Here is a 12,151-nt window from a genome sequence, read left to right as displayed (position 1 = left end):
AGCAACACACTAGTTATCTAGGCACAGGCAGAGCACTTCACAATGATTAGCCTATTTACTCCTGATGATTACACAGATGCAGCAGAAACTATCATTGTCATTTGATATGTGAGGAAAATGAAGTATAGAGAATTTAATAGCTTGCTACAGGGGGCCCATGCAGCTATAAATGTTCTGCCTGGGATCTAAACCTTATGCTAATCTTCAAAGCGGTCCTCTTACCCATGACATTCTTCTACAATTGACCTCTCGGCAAAAGGAAAAGTAGAGGCTAACTGCAAAAATAGTGAGAGAAATCGTAATTTAGTGCCATGTTAAACATGGCTGATATTTAATTCTTCTATTTTATATTAGCAAATAAGTAAAATTTCTTGACATTTTATAGCCTACCTGCATTTCTATTCCAACTCCCTTTGATTACTATGAATAAAAGCCCACACACTCAAGTTTCCAGGCTTAGCTGAGAAGTAATCTCCGTTAATCCCCTTCCTTGACCCATCTAGCTTTTCTAAATTTTAAACAGATTCATTCTGTACCATTTTTACCATACCCATAACACTTTCCTGGTACATATGTACATATGCACATATGCATCTTGTTACTTGTCTTGTATAATTAGATGCCTGGTTATAAGATCTCTGAGGGAACCTTTGTTTTTACTGCACAGTGCTTGGGATTCTCTGCATTTCTAGCTCCAGTTCTTTTGAATTTTATTGTCTTCAGTTTCCTCACAGGAAGATGAAGTGACCTGCTCAAAGTAACAAAGCTAAAAACTGGTAAAGATGGCATGTGTAAATCCCAACATGGTACCTTCTTATATTGTATAGATTGAACACAATGCTAACTTTATCTCTATAAAATTCTGATAATCAAAACATATGTTAACCCACTACTGCTTATAAAGAACTATAAAGAATCACTTAACTAAATTAACTACTTTTATATGTTCATTTAAAATAACAGATGAAGACAAGAACTTTCATTATACCAACAAAGATGAGTAAAATCTCCCTGAAGTAAGAATACACAGACTGAGACAATCTAAGGTACAGGGAGTAAAAGTAACAACATAGCAAGATGGTTACTGTTAAAAATTTAGACTCTAAAGTCTGGTTATATGGGTTTGAATTTGTTTTTTACCACTTAGTAACTATGCAACTTAGGCCACTCTCTTTATCTCTGTCTGATATAGTTAACTATAAATGAAGCCATGCTACACTATAAAGGGTTAACATGGAGACTCAATGAATTAATACACATCAACTGCTTAGACAACGTTTGGTACCAAGCAGGATATATAAAACAACACTGAATGGTGAATAAAAGAAGAAATTTTAAAATACTCTTACAGTGCTAGTTGAAGACAAGAAACATTATAGTTGGAATCTCGGTGATAATGTGAATTCTTTAACATTAAGATCACTTTAAAACTATTTGAAACCCCTTATTTCCTGCTTAAAGACTATTCTTCTAATTTAATCATCTGGGGAAAAGTATCACTTTCCAAGATGAATGTAAACATCCCAAAATAAATTTCTTTCTAATGTAATAATTAATTGCAAAGATACTGGTGATCACCAGACTCAACACCTGCTGTTTATAAACAGTGATGTTTCCATGCATCTTCTGTATTTACCAGTGCTCCATGACAAAGTTGTGGTTTTCACACACAGGCGTGATTTTAAACAAAGGTAGAAGGTTCTTTTCTTTTTCATGAAGACAGACTGACAGATATGTAATTTAAAGTGCTATTTTTAAAATGGTTCATTTTAATGAGGGGCTAGTCACCATTCTAAGGTACAGGTTTTCTTTGCAAATGCTCCTTGGCACATCCTGAATACCAGTTCTTTCCTTGAGCTGCTCCTGGTTACATTCTCACAAGCCCTCTCCATCTTACCATGTGTTACCAAGTATGGCCTCTTCTGTTTTTCCTCAGTCCTTCACTGTTTTCTTGCCCCACTTTCCCAAGAGTTTCGGCATGTAAGAGTCTGGGTTTGGTACTAAATACTAGAACAATCCTCAGCACACCAAGGTAGCATAATAAACACAAAGCACTGCCATTCTCACCTTGATGGCGCACAGTCTTCACTGAACACCCAAGCCAAACACAACCTTGCGACACAGTCAGCTTGGATGTCATCTGTAAGTTTTAGCTGAAGTTTGAAGGCTATGCCACACAATCATAGGCGGCTGTTTAGTTCTCAGAGATCCCTGTTTTCTAACCCGAGGTCACCTCCAGTTTGAATTCTTCAGCATTATACAAGAGGGGGATAGGGCTAGGGTGAGACAGCAGGGAAGGGATGAGAAGCAAAGTGGGCACCAGAGTGCCCAGAATGTTCTAGATTCCCTGGTAAGTGGTTTCAAGTTTGTCAACCCCACACAGGTTCTGTAGCTTCAAATTTACTCTGGAAGCTTTTCATTTATAGAATGTAGAAATGTCATATCCTGTGGAAAAACTAGATGATATTTTTGGACTGTGGAGAAAGTTGAAATCTGAAGAATTTCCTGACCATGATTATCCACGATGCCACGGTTTGTTTGGGTTTATATTTCTTAAAACTGGCTTTACTGAATGTTTATTGAAAAATAGCTGCAACATCAAGAATACCAATACCACAAAACACTCGGTCCTGGTCATGCAGTATTAGAGGGTCCTCTGTGCACTTTCCAGTTTGAGTTGGGCCTTCCCCTCAGACTTCCCACTACCCTGAGATTTGTTCACCACTACCTTGCTTTTCTTTACTGTCTTCTCACTTCCAGGTGAATCCCTAAACTATACTGCTTAGCATGACAACATTTTTTGTTTAGCTTAACATTCTATCACTGAGATTCCTCTAACGCAATTCATGTTTTACCCTATGCTGTGGCCACCACTGAATGAACATGCACTTGTCCTGGACAGCAGGGCTGCTTCCTGAGCTGTTGGAAACATACAGGGATTTACTCTGGGTGTACCACACGGGTTTCCTCAGGGGCTTTTAGGCCCTGTGGTATACACCACTTCAATTTCATGCGCTGATATTCAACCTACTTCCCAGGAAAGCTATATCGTTGACTCTATTTCCTCAGCAACATCTTATATTATCTACCTTGTAATTTTTGCCAATATGACAGGCATGAACTATACTGTTATGCATTTTAAAATTCTTCAAATTTTTTACATCATTAATTTTTGCTTTTATGTTGATTACTTATTTTTACATTTCTGAATTTATTCCTGTTCTTTTCTAACTTCTTAAGCTGCAGAATTAGCTGATTTTCATCCTTACACAATACAAGTATAACAATACATTTTGCTTATATAAGTTCAATTTTAAAGAATTGGGTACGGTGGAGCATGCATTTGGAAAGCTAAGGCAAAAGAATCAGGAGTTCAAAGCCAGCCTGGGCTATGTAGTGAGACCCTGTTTCCCACCAACTCTCCCTGAAACAGTGTCATTTCGACTGTGCTCAAAAGTTTTGACATCATCTTTTATAGTTCTTAGCATCTTTTTTACTCTCCCTTTGGGTTTGTTGTTTGATCCCTCAGCTATTTAGAAATGTGTTGCTTTATTTCTAAACATATTTATTTTTTGATGGTGGTTCTTGTGGTCAGAAAACAGTGGTCTGCATTGTATCCACCTTTAAAATTTGTTGAGATTTGCCTAAAGTAGCATGTAATGGTCAATTTTAAGAACTGTTTGTGCCTGGCAGAGAAAAATAACTTAAGTAGTAGCTCCTGAGTTCAATGTCCTATTACATTAACTGTGCAGTGATACAAGCTGTTTCTTATCTCAACAGAATTCTTTTTATTTTTGCTTATTTATTAATTACTAAGAAAGAAATGATGATGTTATTCAATAATAAAATCAGGAAATTTTGTATCTAAGAAGATACAAAGTAAACCTTTATTATAGTTACCTTCTATCTCTAGTCTTATGACTATTTTATCTGTTACTATTATATCTACTCTAATTTTTCTTTGGTTCATATTTGCTTGCAATATTTTCCCACACTTTTATTTTCCACATTTCTCTGTCCTACTATTCTTATATTTACAGGAATCTCTTACAAATAATAAAGAAATGGATTTTAAAATCTATTATTGTTACAGTTTGGATCTGAAAAGTGTCCTAAGAGCTCACATGTTGAAGGCTTGGTCTCTAATAAAACAGTGCTCAGAGGCAGGGGCTTTGGGAGGTAATTGGATCATGAGAGCTCCAACTTCATCAATGGATTAATCTATTCATAGATTCAAGGCTTGATGGAGTATTGAGGCTATTAGAGGAAGTAGATCACTGGGAGCATGTATCTGAAGAGTATATTTTATACCTGACCCCTTCCTCTGTCTTGTTGCTTCCTGGCTGTCATGGTGTTCTGCCTTACCACAAGCTGAGAAACAATTCAGCCAAGTGACCATGGATTGAAACCTCTGAAACTGTGAGCCAAAATAAATCTTTCCTCCTTTAAGTTTATTTTCTTAGGTACTTTACCATAAGAAATAATCATTCTTATTGCTATATAGCTATTATGAATGACACTTGGATTCATTTTATAATTTGTACATTTCTGTTTTTTTCTACAATTTTCTCTTACTGCCTTCTTTGGATGTGTATGGTTTATTTACTACATTTTTTTTCCTTTCCAGTTTGGAAACTGTACCCTGTTCATTAGTGTTTATATGAGAAATTTTAAATTGCAAATTTAAATTACTGGAGCCTATAAACAACAAATTGTTTCAGTCCCCCAAAACAATATAAGGAGGCTATAAAACAATGAAACGCAAGTGATGTACCTCCCAATGTATAAGCCAATATTACATATTTTTGTTCTCTATGATTTTGTTCTGTCTTACCCATAAATCGTTTTAGACAGTCAGCGTTTTTAGACTTACCACACATTTACACTCTTGTATTTTACACCTTCCCTGTGTCATCACTGCCCTTCCCTTTCAAGTACATCCTTCAGTATCTCGTTTAGTAATGGACTGCTGGTTTTTCAAGTTTTTCTAAAAATACCTCTAACTCTCCCTCATTCTGGGAAGCTAATTTAAGGGGACTCTAGATTGAGAATAATTCCTTTAGTATGTTGAAGAGCGCTTGGTCAGAGTATCTAGTCCACCATAATGCTAGAAATAGCTCTACAACAGTAACATTTAATTTTTAGATCAGAGTAAAACAGAGTTGCATAATTTTGAAATGATAGCATGAAGGAAAGCTACAAGAATGTCTCAGTTCTCAACAACATGGGGATCTTATCAGACCTCTATTATAGTAAAAGAAAAGGGAGAGCTAAAACAACCAGAGAGTATTAAGAAACAGAAATAACCATCTCAGCATACTTACCATGCTGCTTAGATTTCTTTTTCTTTTTCTTCTTCTTCTTCTGCTTTGGTTTGTAGTGATCTTTCTCTTTCTTCTCTTTTCGTTCCTTATCCTTTTCTTTCCTCTTACCTAAATGGTAAAAGTGAATACTTCAATTAATCATGAATAATTCTGAGTTGTTCCTTTGTGGTTAACCTAAAAGCAGCATTTATGTTTTCATCAGCTATTCCAGTCACCTGCCCAGAGTGGATGGATTCAATTAAACTGTTCATGTCATGATTCTGGAACTCCTGCTTAGCTTATTGGACTCTAAGAGGGGATCTTCATTAGCAGTGTTGAGAAATCCCAACTCCTGACACCTTAAAGTTAACACAGACAGTAGTTAAAAATCTTTAAATGAGCTATAGAATAATATCCTGATATGTGGCAAGAAGTAACTTCATAATTTAAAAACAGACCTCACTGAGGAAAACAGCATGTCCAAATATAATTTAATGAAGAAATTATTAGCAAATTAAAAAATAACTTGGACATTTTCCTTCAGAAAAAAACAAAATCAATTAAGTCAATCCACAAATAACTTCTGCTGTACTTAAGCACTTTCTCTGTGTACATAGATGAATACTAAAAACATGAAGGGAAAAAAGTTATTTCATTATATTGAATTTCCCCCAAATGTAAAGCGTTCTCTTCTCCAATCATATGTAATTTAAAGAAAATAAATGAATTATACAGAGTATCCTAGAACCTTTTACTTTAAGATAAATCACAACATATATTGTAGTAGCTATTGTTCCAACTCAGAATGATTTAGCCCACAATTTGGCAACCATATTTAGCCAATTTTCAGTGATCCAAGCTCCAGTTAGCTAAGCTAAAGAATATTTACAACTATCATCCATTATTTTGTGACTTTTAATCATTACATTACAAAAGACAGAAACCACAGCATAAAGTTCAGTAGCCATTTTTATGAGGCATGCTTAAGAAAGAAGTTTGAAAAAAAGACTAATTTATCACTCATTCTCTAAGTCTCAACAATATTAAATGGAAGCTTGTTTATAAATAACCATCCATAATTTTAACTAGGTATGTTCAGAAACACAGGAAGTTCTCAGAGAAAACCAGAGGCTGTCTTGACAAGAAAATATTACATAACTACAAAATATGCTCTGAATAGCTGTTGTATCTGGAGCCCACTAGCACTGATAAGCACTGAAGCTGATCTGAAGTCTAATAATCACAGACACCTTAAGGAGTACAAACAGGGAGAGGAAGAGACAGACAGTCCTCCCTCTCTGTCAAACTTTCTAGCCTTTTGCTTAAAAGATTACTTTCTGTCCATACCAAATGAAGTTGAGCTTTTTTCTTCCAATTTCACTTTTTTTTCTGTTTTCGATATTCCTGTGGGTCGGGGGAAAGACGTAAATTTAGTTAGAAAGTTAAAAATAAGGCACAATGTTTTAAATTACAATTGCTCGTGAAACTCTACACAAGACTTTTCTCCCCCTAAAAGGTGATATTATTGTTCTGCCTGAACTAGGGGGATTTCTTACTTTAAAAAACTGAGATATTAAAAATTATTTTTGTTCCTCTGGGCTACCTGGAATTCTGGTTCCACAATTTACTAGAAGTATGGTTTTGAGTACGTCATTTAATGTCTGTACTTCAGTTCCTTATCTGTCAAGTATAAACAAAGAGTATTAACTTCTGTTGTTGTAAGGATTATATGAGTCAAAACATGTAAAATGCTTAGGTCTGGTTCTGGTAAGTATGTTATTTTACTTTCTCGTTTGTGGTGGGGTAATAATTTGAGACTATACCTTTCTAGAAGTAGCATAAATATGAGTCTCACGTAAACAACAATTAACATAAGGTCCTAGGCCATATATGAAGGTCTACTGCCACACCACAGTCTTTGGTAATCCAGATGTTGAAGTCCATTTGAGTAATGGGCCCACATACCACTTCTGGTTCTATGACAGTTTTAACATGAATACTATTTAGCAACTCAACTGAAATATTAAATTTAATATAAAAGTATACTCGTTTTCAACAACCTGTAACATTTATTAGGCTCATATTTACCTCTTCTTGCCTAAAAAAACAAAAAAACTTGAAATCTTTGAATTCCATTATGACTTGTTAGATAACAATAAATATTCTGAATATTTTTTATAGTCTACATAAATGTAAAATACAAAGGCACATATACTTATAAAAGATTCTAATTTAATGACAATTAGGTATTATTGTTTAGTAGTCCAAAATACATTTTTATATGTATCTCATTAACTGTATAACTAAATGAGCAAGGTATTCAACTCGCAGTCAACATTTTCCAATGGTCATATCTTACATGTGGCTAGGGTCATTTACTAGGTTTTTATAATGTTTTAAAATCACTCTATACAAAATGTATCACAAAGCTAGCACCTCAGTTCATTCAAGTATTTCATGTAATTTAAAACATAAAAATATAAAAATACTACTCAAATAAAGTACCACTAAGACTCTAATAAGTAAGTCTCAAATTAATAGGAATATTAAGAATCACATTGGTCATGACAGAAAAAATGAAAGAGATGTAAGGGCAAAGAGAAACAAATTTTCTTGTTACCAAGATGATTAACACATGCATTACTTCCTTCTGCTTTCTAATTATTGAACCATAGAAACTGCAAGTTTTATGCAAATTTCTTAAACCAGTGACAGTATTTACAGTGAAACAACGAGAAGTGTGCTTTCAAAATCTTCCCTGACAGAACAGGTACATTCAGAAGCAAGACTCAACACAATTTTACCCCTTAGGCTTCTCCTTTTCTGGGGCACTGGATGTGCAGGGCAAAAGTAGAGGAGCAATGAAGCTTGGGATCCCGTGAGGTGGGGCAGGGGTGCCAAATGAAAGGAAATACCAAACTGAGCTACTTTCTGAGACAAGAATGTGTGTCTTCCTGGAATATGAGGGAGCCAAATACTATGATGAGGCCATTGCTGCAAAGCACAGGGGATGGCATAGAAGACCAGTCAATGTGGGTGCGTCTAAGAGAGTGAGCCCCAGAGTTAGCTAGTGCCCAGATCTTTTGATTTGATAGGTGGTAAAATTTCAAAAGCAAAATTGGGAGAATGACAAGAGGTGGTCAACATTTTTACACAAGTAAGGATATTAAAATAAATATTTAGGTAGGCAACACTAGCAAAACTTTTAGAAATATACACAAACAGAAAAATAAAATACACTTAGAATTCAACAAAAGAAGACATTTAGGTTTATAGGAAATTCAATAGATTGTTATTTTACCATGTGCTAGAACTAGAAAACCTAAGTACTAGAATATTTATACAATAGTGATTTTTAAATTAAATTTTATCACCTAAACATTTTCTTTAACTATTAAGTGAAGTCCAACACAAAAACAAAAAGCAAAAAGCAAATGAAGTTACTCTGATTAAAGTAAGAGAAGACCTCTGATCACTTTTGCTTTCACACAACTTCAAACTCAGTAGTGCAGAGTAAATTCTCAAGCTCCTTCAAGTATACTAAATTATCTCAGAGTTCTTCTGGCTAGAAAAAAGCAATCCCTGACACTCTCCATGGAAACCCCAAGCTCTAGTGAAGCCACGAACATTTGTTGTGGGGGTGAAGGTAGATTACAGAGTCTCCTTTTGCAGTTTTGTTTTGAACAATTCTGGAAAGTAAATTGAAAAGCAATTTAAAACAAAAAGACTTTTAAATAGTAAATGCACAGTTGATATTGAGATGTGGGGATAGAAAGGAATGCCATTTTAAAACCAGCCACAGACAGGTCAGGTAGAGCTTTGTGCCATGCTTTTTGTCATACTAACTCAAACTGACCCCAGGAACTATGTTTTTCCTTGGTGATTAGAAGTATTATATGAACCAATTAATAATATAATTCATGGACTCTCTACAGAGTATTCAATAAGAAGATTCAAACTATCTTAACTAGGATGACAAACGTATATAATATTTACTAATATCTACAATTTCATTTAAAAACTAATTCAAGAAGTGACTTCGAATGACAGTGAAGAAAAGCTTAATGAATTTCATCTAAAGCTAAACTAAATTCACCAAAAACTTAGTGCCTTGCAAATGAACATTCTTATATTAAAAATGTATAGTCTTAGAAAGGTACAGTGACTCATACCTGTAATACCAGATATTTGGGATTTGGGAGGATGACATCAGGGGATTGCAGTTTGAAGCCAACCAGTGGGGTGGGGGAAGAAGTTTGTGAGACCCTATCTCAACCAATAGCAGAGCATTGTGGTCCAAGGCACATGGGAGGCTCAGATTAGGACGATCACAGTTCCAGGCCAACAGGACAAAAAGTCTGTGAGACCCCACATCAATGGAAAAAACTGGGCATGGTGGCACATGCCTAACATGTCAGCTACTACAGGAAGCATAAATAGGAGGACTGCAGTACACACCTGCTTTAGCAAAAACTGAGGCCCTATCTCCAAAATAACCAAATAACCAGACCCAAAAGGGCTGGGAGTGTGGCTCAAGCAGCAGAGCACCTGCCTAGCAAGCCTGAAGCCCTGACATGAAGCACAAATACCTCCAAAAAAAAAGAGAAAAAGGTACAGTCAATTCAATACTCATATCCACATTAAATATTCTGCAATTGAACAAGGTAAATATTCCTTGATATTTATGTTAATTTGCTCAAAATGAGAAACTGAAGATGTGTTACTGAAAGTATTTCTTTTGACATAGAACTAACTAAAAAGGCTTAAAATTACACTCATATGTTGATTTGAACTTTGCATATGAATATGCAAAGATATGTTATCATTTCTAAGAATATTTTAATATTGTAAAGTTGAAAATTAATAATTCTACCATACCATGATTTTTCTTTGGAATAAACCTACAATTCACCAAAGGCATGATTAAAAATATAATAATCAAACCTTTAGAGACAAACATGGACAGACATCACATACTACAATCTCCTCATAATACAGACAAAAAGTCAAGTCTTAAGGAAATTGATTTATTAAATTTTTGCTGAAAGAATATAACAAAAGAGAGTAGATGGGTGATGGTCCCTCTCAGGAACCCTAAAAGGCCATCCTGCCAACCCAGCTAAGATGACCTAAAAAACCATCTTTCTCTGTCACAGGCTTCTGAGGCCAGTATTTTTTTTTTCTTTTCGTTGTACCCAACAGTACTCTATACCACTTAAGGGATTTACATCTTTAATTAAAAATAGTTACTTATGTTTATATTTCAGTTATTAGTTTTATGTCCCTTCTAGATTTTAAGTTTCTTGAGGGTGAATCTTCTGTCTTGGCACACTGTGTTCCTTACCTCAAGACAGAATTCTGACAAGAAAAAACAGATAATGTGTGGGCCTGAGGTCATGAAAAGTTGCTATTTCAAAAGGCTATTTTTTAAGAAACTTCATCTTACTGCATTCTCAGATACTAACAGAACTAAGTTTTTCTGAGGCTCTATCCCTCCTTTAAACTGGTTAAATAATGCTTTCTACAGAAGTTTTAAAATTTAACAGTAACAAAATTTACTTTTAAAATTAAGATGAACACCAACCAAGCAAATGCACGTGCACATATGCACAAGTCATATGTAAAGCTTTAACTCTAGATATAAGACAATGTAAGAAGCAAACAGAAGTCAAAAATACTGCAAAACAGTGTAGAGAGGGTAAACAAAAATACTGAGAGAAAAGCATGCAAATCACTGAGAAGTTCAATGTAAGTGAAACAGACTAAGTCCAATTAGAAAATGACCTAAATTCCATTACATTCCTCAAAAAAATTAAAAGGGGTCATGGAAATGAATGAAAATGTCCTGTACCTTTATTCAAACACTGTGTATATCCCTCTAATACATCAACTTTCAGTAACTAACATTTAAAACCATGCATTTGCTTAATGTAAGCAATTAAAACCACAAACCATTTTTCTACTATTAAGTTCACTCCTGTACCTAGAGGAGCTTCACACTTCCACAAACAGATCTACAAATTCATTATATGGTAAATCTAAGCTACTTGCTGGCTTTCTGTCTGTCATCAGCCTACAATATTTCCTTAGTACTTTTATTTCCCAAATAGTTACTGCTAATATTCAAAAACAAAAAGACTGTTGTACCTTCCCTCTCCCTTAGTACATTTTCACTACATGAGCAACAACAAGGTAGTCAATCATATCTCAACAAACATGCCAGAAATTCTGGGGGTGGAAGCTAAGTTACAAGCAAAATCCTTGGGTCAAGGATTTCTGTGCACTTTTGCATTTTACAATATATGATATGACTAACATAATACTCTTGGTTATGATATGGCTACTTAAGTTGATGTGTTTCAATACTATTACTGCTCTTTGAATGGGTTTTAAGGAAAATATAAATATGTTCATACACATATCTAAAATTAATTTCCCAAAGGAATACAGACTATTATAAACTCAACATATTTTTATAATATTCAGTATACCAGCAAACTCTAGATTGTTAAAGAACTGAGTAAGACCTTCATCAGCAATCTCAAAAAGTCACTGATAATTCAAAAATCTTGTGGATAAAGTGGAAAGTAAAATTAACTTCCCTAAGGAAAGAACAGGTTTAGAAAAACTATTCAAAGACAATAGATTAGATTTGAGAAATTGCAAGAAATGTTTCAAAACCTACAGGTGTTCACATGTAGGCATTATGGGGTTTTGTTTTGATTTAAGCAAGATAAGAAAACACTATTGTGTGTTATAGATAACATGGAATTGTAGATAGTTTCTAACGGAATGAGAAGTAAAAGGTAGTAAGCTAAAAATAGGTATACGTTTCTTAAGTTACATAT

At 34.6% G+C, this 12,151-nt stretch overlaps 1 protein-coding gene across 16 annotated transcripts in view; it reads right to left on the bottom strand.

Annotated features, from left to right (window-relative positions):
* Nucleotides 1-12,151, bottom strand: part of Phf20l1 (PHD finger protein 20 like 1) — a 71,795-nt gene that overhangs the window by 19,630 nt on the left and 40,014 nt on the right. For all 16 annotated transcript variants that reach the window (XM_074069249.1, XM_074069248.1, XM_074069258.1 and 13 more), the window contains 2 exons: nt 6,651-6,707; nt 5,325-5,432 (listed from right to left, as the gene is read on the bottom strand). In XM_074069249.1, the coding sequence (XP_073925350.1) occupies nt 5,325-5,432; nt 6,651-6,707 (165 nt within the window). The remainder of the gene's footprint in view (nt 1-5,324; nt 5,433-6,650; nt 6,708-12,151) is intronic.

Source organism: Castor canadensis, chromosome 3 (assembly GCF_047511655.1).
Source record: "Castor canadensis chromosome 3, mCasCan1.hap1v2, whole genome shotgun sequence".
Lineage (NCBI taxonomy): Eukaryota > Metazoa > Chordata > Mammalia > Rodentia > Castoridae > Castor > Castor canadensis.
This window is presented reverse-complemented; position numbering and strand designations above follow the sequence as displayed.